This window comes from Anguilla rostrata, chromosome 8 (genome assembly GCF_018555375.3).
Source record: "Anguilla rostrata isolate EN2019 chromosome 8, ASM1855537v3, whole genome shotgun sequence".
Classification (NCBI taxonomy): domain Eukaryota; kingdom Metazoa; phylum Chordata; class Actinopteri; order Anguilliformes; family Anguillidae; genus Anguilla; species Anguilla rostrata.
In genome coordinates, this window is record NC_057940.1 from 32,249,681 (window position 1) to 32,273,078 (window position 23,398).

Here is a 23,398-nt window from a genome sequence, read left to right on the forward strand (position 1 = left end):
TCCAACAAGGCCTCTCTTGTCAGTGGAAAGGACCAGTCCGCTACGGGAGGGGGGGGGGGGGGGGGTGCGGGGTGATGGGGGGGTTCCCCTGACACACAGGGTGCTGGGTAGCTCCACAAAACCAACAAACAAGCAGGAGGACAAAGGCACATCTCACAATGTGCTTCTGAAAAGAACAAAAGAGCATATTTACTCATACCTAACAATACACCCAATTCCATTCTTTTAATTTAAATCTAGCACAAGGGACAGTAGCTTAAGAACTGAGTTGCAATTTACATCTGGTGATTTTGTCCCAAAAAAAAAAAAACTAACAAAAAAATTAGCCTCTTTAATAATCAAATTTCTATGAATTCCGAGTGCAGTTTTCCATAAGCTACTCCCTTAGAAACCAATTAAATGACTGACACACAGTCAGTGTTTGAAAAATAGCTTGTAAAGATTATGCTGTTATTACAATGGATGTCCAGCCTACTTTTCTGATTTAAGGGTCCAATTTATTTAGTTTGATAATGTTAAAGTTATGTTTATATCTGTGGCTATTTGCTGTTGAGTAAATACAATGCCCAAGTAGACGGTAACAGGTCTATTTAAATAACATGCTGACATAGACTGATAGCCTGCAATTTGTTATTAAACAGAAATATCTGGGGATAGACGGCAAAACAAAGACGAACAAAAGCATACACAAACTCAAATATCAAACCAAATATCAAACAAACAGAATACACTGCACAGACTGGGCCGTCCAATCATGCGTGACTTCCAACAGTGAAGTGGACTGGGGGGGAGAAAGGGCGGGGTGCAGGGGTGGTGCAGGGCCAGGTTGGGCCCTCCTCCAGCTGGTTGCAGTGGGCGTGTCATGAGGTACCAAAACAGGCGGGGCCACTCCCTCGCTCTGCGTTTCAGCTGGGGGCTGGGCGTGTCTGCAGCAGCGGAGGGGGTGGCTTAGGGGAAAGGGAGAGGGGAACAGGGGGCAGGGATGACTCAGGGGGCTGGAGGGAGGGGGAGTCCTGAGTTTCGGAGGGGAAGGCGGCCGGGGGTTTTGGGGAGAGGTCCTGACCCTGGCGGACTGGTGGTGGCGGGGACAAGAGGGCGATGGGGGAGAGCTCCAGGCTGCCCACGGAGATGCCCGAGTCAGTGCTCTGGCTGCGGGCGCTGGTGGAGCTAGGGTCCTCCGGGTGCTCTTCTTCCTCTTCCTCCTGCAGCCACTGCAGCTCTGCCTCTGACAGCGGGAACGACCGGCGCTCCCATGGCAACGCCGCCTGACACAGAAAAAGAACAACGGCTCTGTGCACTGCCTGCGTTTGAAGACGTGCGAAACGTGTACTGAGCATGTTGACCCTTAAGTCCTCTCAGAGAGTAGAATTCAGCTATTATAAAATAGAGACAAGACTGTCCTGACATCATCTTGTCAACCGCTACAAAACAAAGAGGGACACAGCCAATTAAAAAACATATTGGTACCATACATTAGTACAATGCTGATGGTGATTTGAGGATATTGCTTCCTGTTGATACCCACAGTGAGCCAGGAAGTATGGCTAGGAATAATTAACAATATGCAATCTATATTGTTCTATTGGATCTTACCAACATTTTCATTGATTTCCTCTTTGTTTCCAACGCGTAAGCTAATGTAATGACTATCTTATCATCGTTTTATTAATCCTGATAGAAACAGAAAATCAGGACAGTTGAATTTCATCTGTTGCCACTGAGCTTTTTGCACAGATGGACTCTGAAGAGTCGACCCAAGCACCTCAAACGCAAACATAGCGCCGCCGCCGCCACAAGCGCTCTGTGAGAGCTCCGCTCTAAATGGCACCCTTCCTCACCAGCTGCTCCTCCTCCAGAGCGAAGAAGGAGGGCTCCTCCACAGGGCCGGGGGTGCTGGGAGTCTCCTGCGGACTTGAAGGCCACGAGCCACCGTCTGAAGGCAAGCGGGCCCTGGGTTCGGGTGAGGGGGGCTGCTCGGGCGTCCTGGGGCCCAGTTTCCCGTCACCGCGATAGGAGGACCTGGGAGAGGTGGCGAGAGGAGCACAGATGTCAACGACTTCTCCACGGCACGAAGCAAGCATGTATGGGTTTCTGAATATCCCGCCTCCATTTTAACCCCTTGAAGAGTAGAATTTTTGGAATGTTTTTTCAAAGTTCTAAGTCAGTGTCCTAGAACTCTATTGCTTTCAATTATTATGCCAATTATTACATCAGCAGTAGAATGTTCAGTTAGGAACATTCTAATCAGTAAAGTCCATTGAAAATACATGCACAGAGGGGATTGAGTATCTGTATTACAATTATTTCTGTCTTAAGGTTTTACACTTTCATGGGTTACACTTGCAGGTGTATGATTTTACAAACCTGTAAATGTATATACATATCTTACATTTACATATCATATTTGCTTGTGGAACAGTAGTGCGTACATGCTGTAGTTTGCACATGTACACTTAGAAGGTGTTGTAAGTATGGTACATTTAATATATAGCAGTGTTAATGTCTCACATATGCAGCAAAGTTTTGAACGTATCGCGCAGTTAAATTCCGTGTGTGCGTACCTGCCCCTACGCCGACGCTGTGCCCAGCTGCCCCAGCGACTTCTCTCCCTCTGCTCACACTGCGCGTGCCGGCACAGGAAGGCAGCGTCCGAAAGATCTTCCACCTGAGACACATACACACCAGCACAGGAACACAGTCACAAACACAGGCAAGAAACCAGCACAGAATCACATTCACAAACACAGGCAAGAAACCAGCACAGGAACAGTCACAAACACAGGCAAGAAACCAGCACAGGATCACATTCACAAACACAGGCAAGAAACCAGCACAGGAACACAGTCACAAACACAGGCAAGAAACCAGCACAGGATCACATTCACAAACACAGGCAAGAAACCAGCACAGGAACACAGTCACAAACACGCACAAGTATGCGTGTGTGCACACATACAAACCAGCACAGCAACACATTCACACACGCAAATGTGTGTGTGTGCACCCCATTACGCACATACAGCACAGAGGGGCAGGTTTGTCTTTAAAGGTAAGGATGGACAGACTACTGAACTTCCAGTGCGCACACTCAAACACCCCAGTCACAGAACCCAGGAGCAACTCTACGAGGGACACACCTCCTCTTCCTCCTGCTCCTTCTCCTGCTCCTGCTCTGCAGTGGCCCTCTGCTCCTCTTCAGGGGGATCAGGGCTGGGGGGCACCTGACCAGCAGGGACCGCTGAGGGAGAGTCCAGCTGCCTCCAGCTGGAGACGGAGAGAGAGAGAGTGAGAAAGAGAGAGAGACAGACAGAGGCAGAGTGAGAGAGAGAGAGAGACAGACAGACAGACAGACAGACAGACAGAGACAGAGAGAGAGAGAGGGAGGGAGGGGAAAGCACAATGGGAGGTTGCCGCTGTCATCGTTCAATAATGGCCCAGGTAACGCGTTCATATGTGTGAAATTTTTTTTTCCACAGGGCTTGTGTGGCCACTGTGTCTGTGTGCGTGGTGGCTGTGTGTCTTGCGTACTTGTGAGTTTGTAGGGTCTGTGACTAACCTGGGAGTGAGGATCTCTTTGTACTGCAGTTTCTGTACTCTGGCCCCGCCCCCTAGACCAGCCAAACCCAGAGGCATCACCAGATTATCAATGTCAAAAGAGCTCTCCCCTCGCCGACGGCGTGTGGGCTGAGAGAGAGAGAGAGAGACAGTGAATGACTAATAAATCAGTCTGAACAATGTGAAAAACAAAACCATACAAAACCACCAGTATGCAAAAGATAAATACTTTGTACTGAAGAGCCCGTAAAGCGGCTCTGTGTCATGCTAAATCACACAGCTGTATTCCATACACCACCGGAGCCTGTAGGCCTGAGAGAACTCTCTAGAAGGAATGGAGAGGAGAGCCCTGGGAATCCGATCCAGCTGGACCTGTGCGGCGTCTATTCCTCCACCTGACGTTGCAGCCTCACCTGTGTGGGGGTGTCGGGCGCCGGGGGGGTGGCGGGTCGGAAGGTGAGGTCTGTGGAACACGTCCGTTGGCAGAGGAACGGCAGATTGACCAGGCCTCTCTGGGGCCGCTCGCCTGTTCTGTCTGCGGAGGGACGCGGGGGGGGAGAGGCAGCGCGTTAGAGAAGCAGGCTAAGCTAACGGGAGGTTCGTCACAGAGTGGGCGGGGCCCAGCAGTACCGTGGGCAGGGGGGAGGTGGCCGTGCAGCGGGGGGGCACAGGCTGGTCTTCTCTTCAGCCTGCCCGGCTTCTGGGAGCCCGGGCCCCGCCTGGCCAGCCAGGAGGGGGGAGGCGGCATCCCCGCCGGCCGCGCGGGTTTGTGGGAGCGGGGGCCGGCCCGCGGCGGGACTCCACACCGCAGCGCCAGGGGCACGTCTGTCCAAACACACACGTACAGCTACATGGGGGCACATCCACAACGTCTGCACATCGATGGCAAACAGCACTCGCTGCGCATAATTCAGTACTGCTGATTAGGTTCAGAAAACAGACCTCGAGGACAAAGGACTGAACACATATACTCATATCAGAGGCATGTCTCACATTACATACCCACAAATATGCTTTTTTTAATCTTCCACTCCCTAAAAAGCAAGGCCCGGGTGTGTCATCTGACTAGTGGCATTCTGGGGGAAAACCCAGTCTTTCTTTCATTTTCAATTTTAAAAATATATTTTCAGTAGAAACAGATAAGTGAAATGTTTCACCAAGCTGCAGTGAACAAGTAAAAAAAACAAAAAAGAACAATGAGTCATTGATTAATCTGTGCAAGCCACAGATGGGAATAAGTGCTGCGTTGACCATCGTGAAAAGAGGGCATTATCTTGACTATGATCAGAGGATCTTAAGGAGGCCTCCACCCTTCTACCAGTTTCTGAAGTGGTACTCACCAGGGGGAAAGGACAGGACGGGGTGCAGACAGAGGTCCAGCTGGGCCCACTGTACCCATGGTGACGCCCCTTTATCAATGGGACAGCGGGGAGGGCTGTCTGCACACAGTACACAGACTGCTGGGGGTGTACACCAGCACTGCACGCTCACAGCCTGGGGGAGGGAAAGAGAGAGAAAAGAAAAGAAAAAAAAAACAACAACTCATGACCGTGGTCAGACATCAAGCATTATGAAGCACCTGTAGTGGTGAAGGCAGAGTGGACACAGTTTAGCTGGACTCCACATATCCGTGGGTTACAAATCCTCTCTGCTGACCCAATTTAAAGAGTACAGAACTTTATGGAAATGATACACGTCCAACTGCATGATCTAATGCAGGGGAGACCAACTTGAGAACTTGGACTTGTCTCCCCCTTAAAATCAGCAACCCATTACAACCCAAGAAAGCATGTGAGGTCAGATAACTGCCTGATCAGCTGCTTCAATCGATCAGCGAAGTGCTGAGTAACCCAGCGGACTCTGTGGCAGTCCAGGACCAGGAACGAGCAGTGCTGATTAAAGGTGATGAACCACCATGATGGCATTACAATGACACAGAGTCCCGGATGTTTCCGGAAGCTTCCGGCTCGGTCACCTTTGCTGCGAGCGGCACGGACCCCCCGAGGCGGATCAGCTTGCGCCGGCGCTGTCGCAGCAGGGGGCGGGCCCTGGCAGCGGAAGGGGGGGAGCCCGGGGGTTCGGGGGGCGGGTGGGGGGACTCCTCCGTCGGCTTCTTCCTGAGGGCATTCTGGGGCAATTCGGAGGCGCTGGGAGGAACAGAGGAAGAACCAGTGCAGTGACCGCACAGAGCTCCGGGCCAGTCGTAAAACATTCACAGCATACGGCATTTACAGTGGTTAGCGTCCGCAGGAATAAGGAGCTCTAAACTATATGAAACATCACTAAAACACCGAGAATTCTTCTCGCTTCATTGTCCTGGGTTTCCCTTTATTAAAAACTATAAAGCATGGGATGTCTTTGATGCCAAATGACTACGGCCTGATGTTTCTCCACAGAGAAGATAAACAGGCCAGATCACAGCAGGGTGCGTCTCAGCCCAGTCAAATTCAGCCGTCCATTCAAATGACCGTGACCGACCGAGGTTTCAATTCCCTCAGCAGGGGCCGGAGAAGAGCATACCTGGTAGGAATGGTTTAGCACGGTCTGTGCGGGTGTGTGTGCTCGTGTGTGTGTGTTTTTGTGTGTGAATGTGTGCGTGGGCATTTGTGTGTGTGTGCGTGGGTGTGTGTGTGTGTGTGTGTGTGCGTGGGTGTGGGCGTGTGTGTGTGTGGGGTGTGGGTGTGCGTGTGCATGTGTGTGTGTGTGTGTGTGTGATGCATGTAACTGTGCATTAATTTTCACTGACCTGCAGAGGGAGCTGTTTGGAGGGTGAGAGGGCCGGGACGCACGCAAGGGGGTCACTGGGAGGGGCGGGCTGCTGGTGGGCTGTAGGACACCCCTACCCTGAGGGAGACACAGATCAGAGTTACAGCGACGGTTACCAGGGCAACCCTACATACACCGCAGATGCAGCAAACAATACAGGAAAAATACGCTGCTCTTTGAAACACCTATGCCTGAGTCACTCACACCAAGCAGCACACGCTGTTCAGTAGTGTACAAGCAGGGTCATGCTCCCGTTCACTCAACTGCCATGTACCACACAGACACACGTTCTAGCATTAAGACAGAGACAACCACGCACCGCCACACTGCAAATGGCGTCATCTGTGTGTCAGAGTCACATTGAGAGTACCTTGCCCTGTCTCAGGTGGGTATACAGCTCCGTCAGGGCGCGGATTCGGTACTCCAGCTCTGACACTTGAGCCTGCAGCCACACCCACCTGCTGCCCAGCCCCGCCCGGCATTTCGCCCACTGCCATTCAGTGCTGTTCTGGCTGGGCGAGGGAGAAAGCAGAGAGTTTAAGACACACCGCCATTCAAACTTCTCAGTCGCCTTCCCTTCCACATTTCCCATAGTTCTCCAGGGAGGCACGAGTGAAGGTGTAATAATCCAACCTTGCCACGTCTGATGGAGACGCAATGGTACTGCAAATATGGAACATCAGAGGATCCGTGGTTTTCCCCAAGAAAATACAGCTAAGAGAAACCTAAGGGCCATATTAACTGTGAGGCAGAAGCAGACTCGGGAAGATGAAACCCAGATTAAAGAAACTTCACCCCCCTCTACACTAATCTAGGAGACAGCCAGCCCTCTGTGCCCAGCCTGACCCAGTATCTGTATTAAGGATGAGGTCTTTTCCCAACGGTGTTGTCTGATCAGATGCAATGCAGCTGGGTGTGAGGCGTTCAGCTTAGCGATTCAATGGAAGCTATTTTTGGCCGGTGTGGTAAGCCTCTTGCCCATCACTGAGCGACCCTCATCATCATATGACATCACCCCTGACCGTCATCATCACCATCATGAAAATAACCTTCGATAGTCAGCATGTGTGGCCCTGAAAAACGCATCTGCCTGGACGTTTGCAGATTTCTCAAGGTGTTTACGGGCTGTTATTAGGCTATTACTCTACATGATGTTAATGATAAAAGCATCAAGTGCCTCACAGAGGGTCAGGGTTCCCCAAGAGGCCAAATACAAAAATCAATGGCAGAATTGGGTGCTTGACTGGACCTTTGAGATCCTAAGTGAAGGAAATGAAAGGATAATTTCCATTCAGCTCAGCCATTTTGTTTTGCTAAACGAAACACCTGGTTAAGGTTTAATTTCCCATCACATCAGTGCAAATGTACATGTTTTTGAACGATACATAAAATATTTTGCTGCCTGTTTTTTTCATAGACAAATATCCCCCTTGTGGTGATCAAAGCAAGAGTGGGCAACCACTCAAAAACAATGCAAATAAAACGGCCAACAAAAGCTGCAAAGGGTTTCCCTCACAAAAATATAAAAGCACTGCAATTAAGCATCATAAAAGCAAAGAGGGACAAAGGGACACATCATTTTCCAAACGGTTCCATGTATTTCACTAATCTTTTTTGCACATCTCTAAAGAGATGGATTTCAGTGTAACTGAGTGAAGTTCCACTGAATTTACATGCTGCAACTGAAAATGGAACTTGATACCTGGACTTGAAACCAACGTTCAGTTGACAATTAACTGGCTTTGGAAGCAGTTCAATCTGGAAGGGGACTTCTGGAATAACCCCAAAACTCCAGTAATTATGGTTAGCCTTTAGCAGGCATGGGGAACTTGCGGAGCACCAGCGGCCCAGTGAAAGTGAAAATGTGCCACTAGACCACTTCAAATGTGCTGGCTTCCTGCAGCAGTGGCAGTGTGTTAATAAGGGATATTTCCCCACAAAATATATGGAGCACCACGGAGCTTCAACTAATGTATATACCCAACTGGTGTCATGTAGCTCGCACATACATATAATCAAACCACTGTTCTGTAACTCTAACCTGCAGTGTGCAGGCAAACCACACACAAACAGAGAAAGGTTCCTATTGCAGAAGAAATTCACACCCACAACCTGTAAAGGATCATTGACATGTATACAGTACACCTGGAAGGTAGAGTCCTAACCCTGTAGGTTAAGAGCAGTTTGGATTCACAGCCTGCAGGATAAATGCAGTTATGTTACAAAGTGTTAATGTGTGTGCAATACTCACATTGTGTTCTTCCAAGCTGGGGTGGAGTCCCCATCTCTCTCCTCACTCTCACTCTCCCCTCCAGAGCTACTGGCGGTGTGGTCAGAGTCAAGAGCTCCCTCTGCTGTACGGAGGGCTTCACTGCAGCTCCTGGCCAGCCTGCTCAGCTCCCCAGAACTGGGCATGTGCGGGGGCCTTGAGGCCTGCTGCAAGCGGGCCCGTCCTCCCTCTCTCCTCGGGCCCATGGCCCCCGCCAGCCCCTGCAACTGCTGTACGACATGCCTCTCCATCTGCTTCACCTGCACCACCTGCAGGCGGCGCCACAACCTCTCTGTACGCTCCTCCAGCTGCCCCTGCCTGTGCTGGGCCTGGCTGGCACCTGCTTCCAGCGCCTCTGCGCTAAGGGTTTCCACAGGCACCCTCTCTGCTCCCAGGGCTGTGCCCTCAGCCGGGTCCCCACATACCCCTGTGGCATTGTTCTGGGTTAATTCCACACCATTTTCCTCCACAGTCTGTTCCTTAGGTACTTGAATGCTATCGTTTTGAACAATGCTATTGGTGTGTCTCTCTGGGCCTTTTCTACCAATAGCGCGGCTGCTGACGACACCGCACGCTTGGGCACCAGACCCCGGCTGCCCTTCTTGGCCGTCTGGGAGACCCTTATGGCCACCTAAAGGACGTGCCTGAGGGAGCACGGGATTGACAGTACTCCCGCCCCGCGTGCCATCTGTGACGCCGTTCAAAGTAACACCACCGTTTCCTCTGTTATTGTAACCCAATGTTGTAGCCACGAAAGAACGGACCCTGTACAATCTTACGCGGCCTTTAGCAGTTCTGGGCGGCCGTCCATCCGTGCTATTAATATTATCCACACAGCTGTTTGTTACCGCACTTGGTGGACACACTGAAGCTTGTCTGATCGAGTTATCTGATCTGTCACAGCCGGGTACATACTCACGGCTGCTTCCCCGATGATGTCCATCTGTGGTGGGTGTTCGGTATCCGGGTTGCGGAGTATCTGTGTGGTTATAGTTTTTTAGTAATAAAACACTCTTACCCCCGGTGCTCCTGAGCGGAGAGTAACCCAACCTAGGACCACGAGCTCCAGAATCCGAGATGCCGCAGTGTGCTATTGTCGTTGTTCCTGCAAAACACACCCTCTTTGGCGCTCTGCTCATACTGCACCCACGGCGCTTAGTGACAGTCAGATCAGGCTTCCGAGAGCCATTCTCAGCGGTAGCTGTCAATGAGCTTCCTTCGTTCTCGGCAGAGATGGACTCTCCGTTCGTATTCTTACTTGTGCCAGTATTACCCCGCTGCTGCCTGCTCGCAGTCTTCCTCGACGCAGCGGCCATAAAACAGCTATGCCCGCCCCCGTGCTGGGAGCCGCTGGGTTTGTGATCAATATTAATGCTACCAGCTTCCTTCAGATGAACGTCTTGTCCATTAACTGCACTGAGGCAACCTAGCACATATTCTCCCGAATCCGCACTCCCCCTGTTCTCCTCAGCATTATCCATATTGTTCACAACATGCCCGTCATTATTTTCCCCTGTTACGTCTGCATCGATGTAGGAAGTATTATTCCGATTGTTATACGCTTGGGCCTCGGCGACGCTGGTTTCTCTTTCTGAGCACTGCGCTAGAGTTGTGGTAGTGGCGGTAGCAGCCGCAGCGCAGGTTCCGTCACCGTTGACCAGCTCGCCGCAGCCTCCTCCCCCGCTGCCCAGTGTTCTGTGCAGTATCCCAGCAGCCCCACCTCCCACACCCGCTGCATTACCGCTCATTTTAGGCCAATTGAAATAATAATACATCCCCGTGTCGGTCCGTTGGCATGGCCAGGCAGCAGCAAAACTGAAACACTTTCGCCGCAGCGACCTTGCGTTCTCGGGTAGCGAGGCTGCTGACTAGCCCGTCACTGCCTCTCCCCTCTGTGTGGCAGTCAGCTTTCTTTTACGCAATGCGCAGGCGCCAGACAATTGCCAAAGCTCAAATTGCATTTGAACTTGAAATTTACACTTAGTTTCTCTTGTAAAAACAATTAAATGAGCAAATAATAAACATTATCATAATGTGTATAGAATAATATTGAAGCAATTTTATAGTAGTAGACACGGCGATATTAGCAGTCATAATAGTAACTTAGTAGTAGTAGTAGTAGTGTAATATGTTTGTGTTTTTTTCCGATTTATTCACTAAATATATTGCGACAAACACAACTTTGCCTCCCCTTTGCCGTTAGTTTGTTTCGTGCCACTTATGACCACTTAATTTGGCAATGCAGCCATTTCACAATTAATATTCAGAGACCTGGCTGTTAGTCAGACCAAATAAATCCACAAGCTGTATGTGCTTTATCAACATAAATGTATTAGAGAACACAGATTCTCATATTTATACAAATGTATAGACATTTTGTAGATAACAGACATATCCGTTACTTATGTAATTTCTTTGTCAAACTCAATTGTTTGTGCCAATCTTGAGCGAACTACTATTCCCATTAAGCGCTGTATCTTATCGCGAGACCTATGCTAGGAAGGGGCGGATGCGCAAGGCTTCTCGCGGCCTCTGCGGATGGAGAAGACCGGTAACGGCAATGGCTTCGACGGCTACGGCAACTGGAGGAACGGTTTCGGGCGCACCACCGGCCAGCCATGCGGCAAATGTTACCTCGGTTAGCAAGAAAAAAGATGGTGGCCCTTCCTCGAAATTTTGGGAAAGTTCGGAAACGGTCTCGCAATTGGAGTCTGTTCGCATGTGGATTGGAAAGCATTATAAAAAGGTTAGCTGACTAACTGTATATAGCGAGCCAATTAGCTGCGCTCTTTCTTCAAGGCAATGCATTATGTGGCCTGTTGTTGTTGAACGTTGAACGTTAACATACGCTATAGTTAGCAGTCAAGTTAACTGACAAACAGGATATTTAAGTTAGGTGTCTACAGTATTTAGCTTCTAGTTAGCTATCTACAATTTAATAGGTTAGCAAGCTAAACGAGGGGTGAAGTGGGTTTTGCACAATAGTTAGTATGACACCTACGCGCGATAGCAGTAGAAATGGGCAATGGAACGTCACGAAATTGTGTGGCTACCTTTGTGATGGTGTAAAAGTGAGCTGTGTCAACACCACTAGCTAGCCGACAAGCTTTTACGTTAGTAAAAGGGGTGGATGCAGTTCAGCACTGTCTTTTCCCAAGTGGCCCACTTAAAATCAGCTTTCGAGTTAACGTTGCAAACACAAGGTCCTTTTGATAGCACGTATACATCAGTGTTTAATAAAGAAATTGACAAATTGCCCTGCAAAGGTGACAGGGAGACCAATCGCTTTTCTTTGTTGAGATTAAACGTAGTATTTTTCGTTACTGTTTCCAGTTCAGATTTCCTGTTCCATTATAGCGAACCTTTTGGAGTAATGTGACTTATTTTCTATTCTGGCAAGTGTGTTGTTAATAATACGCGTGCGTAAGGGGGCGTAGCAGTGTCAAATTGGATCACGCGTCCTCGAAACTGGTTGATTTGTTGCGAACAGTTACGCTTGCCGCCTAAAGTCTTCTTTGCGAGTACAAATGAGACATTTAACTTTAACGTAGGTCGATATCTTCCTGTACCGTAGCTTAAAACGTATGTGAACATACTTGGTGTTTGCATGCATTCGTTGTTAATTTTTTAACATCGATTTGTGATCTGTCCAGAATACCATAGGCAAGTGTCTGATAGACAAGCTGGAAAATTTGCTAAGACGAAGTCCTCGGAGACAGTAATGTTACACAATTCCAGAAAAGAACATTGGCTAGCGCACACGTCTCCAAATTCATACTATACAGTTTCGCGCAATACAGTGAAACTCAATGCCTGAGAACCTGTGGAAAGAACATTACATTACATTACATTACAGGCATTTGGCAGACGCTCTTATCCAGAGCGACGTACAACAAAGTGTATAACCATAACCAGGAAGTGTGTCGAAAACCCTAGAGAGAAGTACCGTTCCAAGTGCAGGGAACAACCGCATAGTTCAACTTGGACCCACAACTTTAACTGTGTTAATTTCCCACCCTCCACTTTAGCTGATGTGTTGTATATATTTTTGCACAAAATGCCTGGTGATTATCACCCAAGTGGGCTCTGAACGTTGGTAGTGGGTGAGACAAGGCTCCTTTACACTGTAATGTGTTTCGAGCCTGTAAAACGTACTATATAAATGCAATCCATCATTGTGATTATCATCACTAATGTGTTGGCTAATGCTCTTTCCTGGAAGAGTATGTTATTATTGTCTGTGGGGACTTAATCCAATCTTCCACCTTTTGTAATTACACAATTCCTGTGCAAACTCATCCAAATCATCTTTATGCTGAACGGATTGCAAGAACGACTTTTTCCTCATTTTGTGTTGTCCATTTGAAACCTGGGATGCATAATGCATATCTGTACTATTACTCTCTCTCTTGATTATTCACTGGAAATGTATTTTAAATGATTTGCAATGTATCACTGTCATAGTGTGCATTACAATGAATGTCAAGACAGGCTTGTCTTGTTAATAAGATTCCTGTTTGCTGTTCCAGTCCCATAGATGTATTTTTATAATGTTTCATTTTCTCTTCGTCTGAGGTCAATAATCACTCCAAGGAAAGCAGTGGTAATGCCAACATCAGTAATCAATAGCAATGCAATACTGTCATCCAACTAGTACTGTCCTGTTTGAAACTAATGGCAGCAAGGGATGTACCTGCACGCTCATGCAGTTGATCTGAAAGATTACGTGCGTTTACGAAAACATCAAACATTCAAATGGACTCGCTCTTGCCGCCATGCTTTCGGTGTGTAACACGAGCACCGGTCCTCTGTAGTATGTCCAGACAGACTCTCCTTCCAACAAGTCTCTGGCTGGGCTCGTGGTCCAACTGCTGCAGTTCCAGGAAGATGCCTTCGGCAGGAGAGTGAGCAACCCTGCTCTCACCAAGCTGCCAGTGAGTGCCTCTTTCTCTGACTAGTGCCAGCGCCCGTGGGCTACTCACCACACTGCCTTTGAGTATCAGTCTCTCACTTACCTTGAAAATTCAAGAAATGTTTTTGTATGGTTTAGAGAAATTCATTTCTAAACCAAAGACTGTGTATTTTCTTCAGGTAATACATGCTGCTGCTTTAATTAAATATGAATTATCTTCTTCAAGGAAAACCAGCACACTTAAACCAAGCCCATCACCTATTCAGTCTTCATAGTACTCACATGTAGAACACATAGTTTACGTTGCTGATATTTCTATAGACTAATAATGTATTGCTCTTTCAGTCAAAAACTATGAAGTCTAAGTAGTTGTTGGTTAACATTAGGTAGCTAGAGGTAGCTTTTTAGAAAGAAGGCTGACTATCTTTTGTTTCAGAAAATATACATACTATAGCTAAATTGCTTGCTGCTTATTCTTACATTATGGTTCCTTTCTTGGTTTCAAGCATTAACATCCAAGCAAGGAGTTAACTTTAAGTGTTAACTCCTTGCTTGCATGTTGCGTAACATTAAAATGAAGTGTTGGGCATTCCACCTCACACATATGTGCCACCCAAATTAAGCTACATAGCTATGTTTAAGTTTGATATCTAGCAACATGCTAGCTCTCAAGATAGAGCTACGTTCACACTTTGTTTGCAGAACGTTGCTGTAGATTTGCTTGAAGAAATTCCTCCAGGGGAAGCCACCTTCAACAACAGTTTCCTTGCCAAGCCTTTGTGCTGTAAGTGATTGTCTATATGCTGATGGTGTTCTCTTGTCGGTTCCCTGTCATCAGACCAAATGCTTCCTGGACTTCAAGGCAGGGGGCGCTCTGTGTCATATCCTGGGCTCAGTATACAAGTTCAAGACTGAACAAGGCTGGTGAGTCAGAAGTTGTGCTTTTATCTGTGGTGGCTGGGTTGTTAATTAACCAGAATAGAATGGATGACTGTGAGGGCTTTGGTATATAATACTGATATGGGGGTGGTCATTAGTGATCTCACCTCACAGGACTCTAGCTCTTTGTTGTTATATACCATAAAGACTCAAGCCTGTAACAGAGACTAGGCTGCTGGTGACCGGCCTTCCCTGTGTCCACAGGCGCAGGTTTGATCTGCAGAATCCCTCCAGGATGGACAGGAATGTGGAGATGTTTATGAATGTGGAGAAGACCCTCGTGCAGGTACTAATCTATTCTTTTCAAACACAAATCCATGGAGACCGTACCCAGCGGAACCTTCTGGCTTGTTGCACTTACTTTTCCATAAAGCTCTGTGGTAGTTCTACAATATAGCTCCCTACCATCTGTTTATCCTCTTGGTGGCTTTGGTTTGAGTGTGATCCTGCTGTTTGTTGGATGCTGGGGGTTCGGCTGGTGCTCTGGCGGCTGGTTAAGGAGCGCTCCTGGCCCATGTGTAGCGGAATGCGTCACCCTAACCCGAATGTGCTTTCAGAACAACTGCCTGGTGCGGCCGCTCGTGTTCCTGGCCCCAGAAATCGAGCAGAAACAGGCCAGCAAGCTCAAGGACATCATTAAGAGACACCAGGTGCTGGGCTGGGAGGGAGGGAGGGAGGGAGAAGGGAGGCAGGGAGGTTGGTGATTATTAGACTGAGATTGAGGTGTAAACCATGTGGGGAAAAATAATTGCTGACAGTCATGTTGGGTACCTGTTGTTTCATTACAGACCTGACAGAAGCTAACAGCGGAATCTTTCGCTGTTACTTTGTGGACTTGCAGCTCTATGGCTAACAAATTGAGTGGCGGTGTGGGATAATGGTTAGGGAACTGGGGTTGCTAGTCCAGTGTTGCGGGTTTGATTCCCAGGTGGGGCATTACCCATAGTACCAGTGTGCAAGCTGAGGACCAGTGACGCACAGTTTAGGGGTGTGCCTTATGTATTACAGCTGTGGACTACGTGGGACATGTGCTCATGTGTCTGTGTCTGTCTCTCTGTTTCAGGGGTCTGTCACAGAGGAGAAGGCTAAAGCCACACACCACATCTACCCGTCTCCAACCTCAGTGGAGGAAGGTCAGTTTTGGGTGTCGGCGAGATTTTTTGAGGCCCAGACAATCTCATGAACACACGCACACACTTTGCATACACACACACAACCTTAAAATTATTGACATATATAAAAATATTTCCAGCTGTCTTCCTTGCTTGTTTGCATGTAACTTATTAAAACTGATCTAAGATAATAATATGCTGGTGTTCAGCAGACATCTGTCTTAACCCAAATGCAGTATAGGAGGAGTGCAATTCACCTGTTGTATAGGGATATTTCTTCTTCCTGAAGTCAAGCAATGATATTCAGAAGATAAGATTAATGAGAAAAGAGGGCGTTAAACATGAAGTCAAACTGTGGTAAGTTGTAACACACAACAGAACATGTGTTTTAAAGTGCTTTCGCATGAACATATCTGGATCCAAGGTTTGTTGGGTCCTGGTGTCTTGAATAGAGATGCGGGTAATTGTGTTGGATGAACAGATAGGGATAGACACAGCTGTAATCGGGTGTGTATAGGGATGCTGTGTATGTGCTGGAGCCGGAGGGCTGATGCGAGGTCTTTCCTCCCTTCCAGAGGAGTGGCTTCGCCCGGTCATGCGCAGGGACAAGCAGGTGCTCGTGCACTGGGGGATGTACCCGGACAGGTGAGGCACACACCTGCACGCAGGCCAGCCCGGCGCACCGCGTGCCGTCACCCGCAAGCCGGGGCCGCCAGCGAGCTCGCACGCGAGGCCAACGTGAGCGCGAGATCAGAGAGGGGCAGCCTCATCCAGCGCGAGATCAGAGAGGGGCAGCCTCATCCAGCGCGAGATCAGAGAGGGGCAGCCTCATCCAGCGCGAGATCAGAGAGGGGCAGCCTCATCCAGAGAAACCAGCTCCGTCTTCTCTAATATTCTCCCAATGGAATTATCGCATGTTTTTGATTGGGGTTGGCGCTTAATTCAGTGTCTGTGATCTTAGTCTGTAATTCTGTGTGTTTACACATTAAAATGGCTGCTCTGAATTCACTGCTGAGCATAGATCTCACTGAGGGTAAAAATGAACTCATCGCCCGGACGTGCTTTTCAATTTGCCCCTGGGGCTGCTCCCTTCTGCCCTCCCGTTCCGCAGCTATGATACCTGGGTGTCTACCAGTGATGTGGAGGCAGATGTGGAAGACCCACCCAACGCAGAGAAACCCTGGAAGGTAGGACCAGACCCCCCCCCCCCCAAAAAAAAAAAAAAATCTCCTCTTATGTCATCCTGGGTTCTGCTGCTGAAGATGAATGTTTGAATAGCCAGACTGCAAATGTGCAGCGGCGACCGGAGACTCCATAATGGGGCTGTACTGTGGTTTTGCATCATTAAGCAACTCACTTAACCCGAATGGCTGCTGTACATTATCAGCTGTGTACACGTACAGCATTGAAAAAGTTATACAATGTAGGCCACGGATAAGGGCATCGGCTTAGCAAATGAAGAAGAGTTATTGCTTTTACTGCATGTAATTATTCCTGTGCAGTGCTTTAGCCTGAGCCCCGCTTCATCTTTCAGTCTGGCATTTAAATATGACCATTAGGAAACACCTGGGGGCTCTTTCAGTGTGACTTATTTAACTCTGTCTGCTGCCGAGTTCAATAAAATCCTACCATTTATTTTGTCGGCTGTGTCTACATGTAGAGTAGGGGTGTGCAGAGACGTCATTATCTGTATCTGTGTCTGTTCAACAACAAAATGATCTGTCTCTGTATCTGTATTCGGATAGAAGACAGGAAGTAGGCATGGTTTATGCCGGAAGCCACGTTAAATCGTGCAATCATTGTATATTCTAACCTAATATTCATTGGCAATGCAATTGCTGTGCCTTCAAAGAATCAAATTGATTTAATATTGGCATATAAATAATTATGAAATATATTTCCACATCCTCATACTGTACTTTTCATCTCTCTCTCTCTCTCTCTTTTTATTTTTAACTAAACTGAGTTTTATGAACTGTTTGAACCTATGGTGATTCTAGCAGTACGCTCCAGGAAACAAGCTTTTTAACGATATATGATTCAACCAGGTCAGTTTAAAAACTGCAGAGGCATTTAATCATAAAAGATGCTATCATAAGCTCATTTTATGCTTTGTGTACTTGACGATGGTGTTATATTATCATCTAATGAACTATTTATAACAATTATCTACCTTTAGTTTGTTCATTTTATGAAACTATAGAAGTTATAGAAGCAAAATATCAAAAAATATCAAAATTGGCCATATGGAACCAAAATCATTGTTACTGACGGTGTTACCTCCCCTTAAACTGTTTTAGAATGCTGGATTTTGTAGCGCATTGATTTTAGAACTGTTAAAAGGCCTAGGTGTCCTTTTACTGAGAAATGACTTGTGAAAAAAAAAAAAAAAAAAAAACCTGGACTGGAAGAAAAAAAAAACCTGGACTGGAATTGGAAAAAAAAACTGGACTGGAAGAAAAAAAAACCTGGACTGGAATTTGAAAAAAACTGGACTGGAAGAAAAAAAAACCTGGACTGGAATTTAAAAAATACTGGACTGGAAGAAAAAAAAACCTGGACTGGAATTTAAAAAATACTGGACTGGAAGAAAAAAAAAACCTGGACTGGAATTTGAAAAATACTGGACTGGAAGAAAAAAAAACCTGGACTGGAATTTAAAAAATACTGGACTGGAAGAAAAAAAAACCTGGACTGGAAGAAAAAATAACCTGGACTGGAAGAAAAATAACCTGGACTGAAAGAAAAATAACCTGGACTGAAATTTGAAAAAAAAACTGGACTGGAAGAAAAAAAACCTAGACTGGATGAAAAAAATACGGAGGGTCATGGTGGGGATTTTTTTTTTTGAGCTAATTTTGCGTTCCCTCGCCATGCTTTTTGCATTACCCCGCAATGTTTGACGTTCACAACACTTACACGCAGGCTACCTTTCCGTGCAACTCTGGTAATTCATCTTGCCCTGGCTCTACATTTTGGACAGTGTAGTGGCATGCGCCCTTTTGTAATGCCTAATGATAAAAACAGACTCATTGCTTGCAGTGATTTGTTAACGGTGTTATGTAAGGAATAAACACGACGGGCTGTCCCGTTATTGGAAATTATACAACGGCTTGGCTGAATAATCGATTCTGATTGGTCCAAGGGTGGGCATTATTTCTCAGTAAAGGGACACCTCGGCCTTTGAACAGTTCTAAAATCAATGCGCTACAAAATCCAGCATTCTAAAGCAGTTTAAACAGCAACATTATTCTTTCGGTTTTGAATTGTTGTTACATCCCCTCCCCTTTTCAATATCCAATTTCACAATTGATGGCAACGTTGAATAACATTTCTAGTTACTGTTGCTAGCATTATTTACGCATCCCACAAATCGGAATCGTCCCTTATTTGGACAATAGAATAGGCGTTGATTTAACTCATAGCTACGGGACAAATGTTCATCCGTATTTTTGTGAGCGATTGCGTTTATAGTAACCGCTGTTTTGAAGACAATTCAATAGTCAGCTAGCTAGCTAGCTAGCTAACCTGGACAGCAAGCATGCCATGAGATCATTCTGACCTAAAATCTAAAATTTTAATATAGGCTAGGTAACAAGTGAGGCCGAAGCTGTTGTAGCGAGACAATGCTCTACCAGGAAGCTGCTCGTAGGCAGTTCGAAACTCAATGAAACTTCATTGAGGAACAAAATAGAAAGTAAGACAATCCTCAGATTCAGACTTCGCCATAGCGAAAAGCAGAGAAGCCCCCCGTAGCCTACAGCACCGCTGGTTCACTCAGGGTAACACATAGCTATTTATATTTATTCTGCCTAGTTTTTAAAAAATAAACTAAAAGCAACAAACACAATTCAGCTAGCACAAGAACACATTTACACATGATAAATTCAATTTTTACACTTATTTACAATTTACAGTCCCACACGAACTGTCCCGGCCTGGGCCATTCTGTGTGTTTGCATGCTCTTCCCGTGTCCGCGTGCGATTCCTCCAGGTACTCCAGTTTCCTTCCACAGCCCAAAGACATGCAGATTAGGTTAATTGAACAGTCTAAATTGCCCATACTGCCCTACAAAGCCTAACTGCAGTAACTACGCAAAGGGTCAAACTGAGAAAAATGGCTTTAAAGTGTTTTAACTGGCCAGCCAAATGGGTTATAGGTATATAAGTGATATTGCACTAATTGTGCATGTATTCACAAGGTAATAACGGCTGACCAGTTAAAACACTTTAAAGCCATTTTTCTCAGTTTTACCCTTTGCGTAGTTACTGCAGTTAGGCTTTGTAGGGCAGCATAGTGTGTGAGTCATTGGCAAGTGTGCCCTGCGAACTGTCCAGGGTGCATTCCCGCCTCTCGCCCAGTGCATGCTGTGATAGGCTCCTGCACCCCTGAGCAGGAATAAGTGGGTTTTGATAATGGGAGGGTGATTTGGCTGGCTAAGCGACCCTGTATCGCCCTCTTTCTTTCTCCGCACCTCGCAGGTTCACGCCAAGTGGGTCCTCGACACGGACGCCTTCAACGAGTGGATGAACGAGGAGGACTACGAGGTGGACGAGAGCAGGAAGGCTGTGAGCTTCCGCCAGCGTGTCTTCCCCAAGGAGGAGGAGGTAGGGCTCAGCGCTGCCGGGCAGGGGGGGGACGAGGGGGGGGCGGTGCTCAGGGACCGAGCGTGAGCTCCTGTCAGCGGGGGGAGCAGGAGAGAGAAGAGCGCGGGGCTGTTGCTGCTGTTCCCAGGGTTGGCGGTAGTTTAGCACAGCGGTTCCCAGGAAGTGGGTTGCGGCACAAGTGTGCCGCGGGAGCGATTGAGGTGGCCCACTCTACTAGCTAATGCTTTAATACCGCATATGCTAAAACATTTCTGCATTGGAACAGATGTTGGGCTGTATTTTGAGAAGGGTTGGGTTACAGATAATGTATTTGCTTTTTAAATGGGTGGCTGGCTAGTAGAGTTACTACTGGGGAGTCACTGTGTTAGTGAGCTGGTATACAACAGATGGGTTGGCAGTTTCCAAGCTTTTGGTGGCTTTGACATGCCAGGTAGTTTCTGTTCATCAGCCTGTTTCTCAGTTTTCCTACTCAAACTGACTGATCTCCACCTCTGTGTGCGTGCATGTACACCTTTCTATGCTGCTGTGTCCTGTCACCTGCTTCCTGCTCATGTCCTGCGTGTGTGCATGCATGTGTGTGTTTTTCTGTGTACGTACATGTGCGTGCGTGAGTCTACGTGGGTGCACGCGTGTGTTCGTATGCTTGTGCGTGCGTGTGTGTGCGTTCGTGCGTGTCTGTGTGCGTGTGTCTGTGTGTATGCGCGTGTGAGCATGCACGCGTGTGCGTGTGTATGTGTATGTGTATGTATGTGTGTGTACTTGTGTGTGTGTGTGTCTGTACGCGTGTCTGCCTGAGGCTTCTCCATTCCTCATCGTCTCGCTTCCTCTCACCCCCACACCCCGATATCTGATCAGTCTCCCCGTACACTCCACCGCAAGGAGCGCAAGGCGGCCGCTGCAGGGAAGAAGAGGAGGCGCTCGCCGTCCCCCTCCTCAGAGTCCCGCAAGAAAGGGGCCAAGAAAGGGTGAGGGTTCAGTTCCCGAATGTACCGGCTTCAGCTCAGCTGCACATTAAAGCACGTTAAAGCACATTCACACTGGCCAGAGTAGGACACACTTCATCTTTGATGGTAAAGAACGCAGTCTCTTTTGGTTGGGTTACCCTTCATGTGCTGCCTCAGTGTGGTTCTGAGTGTTGGGTAATGTGCTGTGCGCCCCGCCCTCAGTAGCGCCGGGCCGTACTCTAAACGCCGCGGGCAGCGGGAGGAGGAGGAGCCAGAGGAGGACCTCACCAAGGACATGGAGGACCCCACCCCTGTGCCCAACATGGAGGAGGTCACCCTGCCCAAGAACGGTGAGAGCGGTAGCGTAACCCCACCATTCACATTGTCTCCCATCCCTAACCCCACTCTTCTCACTGTCTCCTACTTGATGTTATCCCTCATAAGTTAGTGATGTGTTGCTATGAGCCATGTTCTCTGCCCTGGTCTACAGTGAACCCTAAGAAGGACAGTGAGAACACTCCAGTGAAGGGAGGCATAATGGCTGACCTGGGTGAGTGACAGTGTGCGAGGGCGTGTGTGTACCTGGGTCCGCCCACGCTCATGTGCCTGCCCCCGTGTTCAGACGGTTAGCGCGTTAGCTCTGGTACTGCTGCATGATTGGGGGTGTGCGCTCAGGTGCTAGGGGTTGAGTTAGGGTGCAATGTTCAGACTGGTGAGAAACGGGAATGTCATTGTTTATCAGGTTGTTTTTCCTTCTTCCAGATGAACAGGAGGATGATTCCATGCTCTCTGGAGGCAAGGTAACATTAGCAGCATTATTCATGAATTGTGTTAAACACTTAACTCATATTCCAGCGTTATTCCTGAATCCTTTGGAAGAAAAAACCATCACACTAGGTTTATTCCTCTTACTGTACTGCATACGTAACCCACATAACAGAATTATTCAGGAAATCTCTACCAAACACAAAACCTGCGTACCAACAATATAGCAACGGCAAGGTCACTCTAGCCCATGACAACATAACATAAACATAAACAGAGATGACAATCAGAGAACCTGGGCTTTCAACTGTGATCATCAGACAACTTCCTTTCAATTGTGGTTAAATGTTGGTGTAATATTGGTTAAACTTCTGAGAGATCTTGGTTTAATGTTGGTTAAACATTGATGAAACGTTTGTTCAGTGTTGAATAAACATTGGTTTAATGTTGCTTAAACACTGGTGAAATGTTGGACTCATGTTAGGTTTCATAAGCATTGTTGAAATGTTGGTGTGATGTCGGTTAAACGCTGATTTTTCCGGCCCTCGCAGGACGAGGACGAGGGCAAGGGGGAGATGGGTCGGCTGCTGGACTCGGGCGAGGACAACGTGACGGAGCAGACGCACCACATCATCATCCCCAGCTACGCCTCCTGGTTCGACTACAACTGGTGAGCGCTGCGCGTCCGCGCCCACAGTGCGCCGCGGTGGCGTGCGGGTTTCGGGTGCTTTACTGGGGCCGGAGTTTGTCCCCGTTTCCAGGGGATTAGCCAGATGTTAAAGTAGAGCAGCGGCGAGGCTTATTTTCCCCAGCCTTTGCTGGGAGTTCAGCATCGTGCTCGGGCCGGCCATTAACCTGCTGGCTTCTGCTGCCGTGGTGCTCAGCAGCTGTTTAAAGTCTCTGTGAAAATGATGAAGAGCACGCACGTGCGTGCTCATGAACGCAGTGTTTTTTTGGAATTCGGCACAGCAAGTCACCTTGTCCAACCTCTACAAATAGACGTTCAGTGTGGAATATGAACGTTTTATGTTTTACCGCAGCACTGAATATGAGCTTCTATAGTGAGTTGAAAGAGGTGCATTACATTACATTACATTACAGGCATTTATTTGGATGCAAGGCCATCGGAATAATAAGCCTCTGATGTAAAGGGAGTCAGTTGTATGTTGTGCATCCGTATGTGTGTCTATTTCAATGTGTGTGTGTGCATGCGCGCGCGTGCGTGTGTGTGTGTGCATGCGCGCATGCGAGTGTCTGTATGTGTGTATGTGTGTCTCCCCTCTCACTCCCATGCTCTGCTGCAGTATTCACCAGATTGAGAGGCGGGCGCTGCCAGAGTTCTTCAACGGGAAGAACAAGTCTAAGTCTCCGGAGATGTGAGTGTGCTCAGACATGCAGCCCTGGACATACACGCCATACTCACACTGCATTATACATCAAGTACTCCAAAACACAGTCCTGCAAACAAGCATGCACACACACACACACACACCTCTCATACACCCATTCAAATAAAACACACACATTT

General features: G+C 47.7%; 2 protein-coding genes across 6 annotated transcripts in view; one reads left to right on the top strand and one right to left on the bottom strand.

Annotated features, from left to right (window-relative positions):
• Window positions 1-863: 863 nt before the first annotated feature.
• LOC135261446 (KAT8 regulatory NSL complex subunit 1) lies at window positions 864-10,517 on the bottom strand. Its single transcript, XM_064347752.1, has 12 exons — window positions 8,573-10,517; window positions 6,692-6,833; window positions 6,302-6,399; window positions 5,531-5,702; window positions 4,896-5,049; window positions 4,186-4,380; window positions 3,969-4,090; window positions 3,557-3,684; window positions 3,138-3,264; window positions 2,562-2,665; window positions 1,839-2,019; window positions 864-1,265 (listed from the first exon to the last, which is right to left on the bottom strand). Exons 1-12 carry the CDS (start codon window positions 10,363-10,365, stop codon window positions 906-908), a joined length of 3,576 nt encoding a protein of 1,191 aa, XP_064203822.1. The 5' UTR covers window positions 10,366-10,517; the 3' UTR covers window positions 864-905.
• Window positions 10,518-11,070: 553 nt separating this feature from the next.
• The window catches only part of smarcc1b (SWI/SNF related, matrix associated, actin dependent regulator of chromatin, subfamily c, member 1b), a 32,011-nt gene continuing 19,683 nt past the window's right edge, over window positions 11,071-23,398 (top strand). Inside the window, exons 1-15 of one of the 5 annotated variants that reach the window (XM_064347758.1) lie at window positions 11,071-11,336; window positions 13,405-13,524; window positions 14,341-14,426; window positions 14,646-14,727; window positions 14,999-15,091; window positions 15,505-15,574; window positions 16,129-16,198; window positions 16,665-16,740; window positions 20,036-20,161; window positions 21,017-21,126; window positions 21,328-21,455; window positions 21,596-21,655; window positions 21,868-21,905; window positions 22,422-22,540; window positions 23,175-23,246. In XM_064347758.1, coding sequence (XP_064203828.1) covers window positions 11,100-11,336; window positions 13,405-13,524; window positions 14,341-14,426; window positions 14,646-14,727; window positions 14,999-15,091; window positions 15,505-15,574; window positions 16,129-16,198; window positions 16,665-16,740; window positions 20,036-20,161; window positions 21,017-21,126; window positions 21,328-21,455; window positions 21,596-21,655; window positions 21,868-21,905; window positions 22,422-22,540; window positions 23,175-23,246 — 1,487 coding nt within the window. In that variant the 5' untranslated portion in view covers window positions 11,071-11,099. The remainder of the gene's footprint in view (window positions 11,337-13,404; window positions 13,525-14,340; window positions 14,427-14,645; window positions 14,728-14,998; window positions 15,092-15,504; window positions 15,575-16,128; window positions 16,199-16,664; window positions 16,741-20,035; window positions 20,162-21,016; window positions 21,127-21,327; window positions 21,456-21,595; window positions 21,656-21,867; window positions 21,906-22,421; window positions 22,541-23,174; window positions 23,247-23,398) is intronic. The other 4 variants (XM_064347756.1, XM_064347754.1, XM_064347755.1 and 1 more) reach the window with 4 other exon arrangements.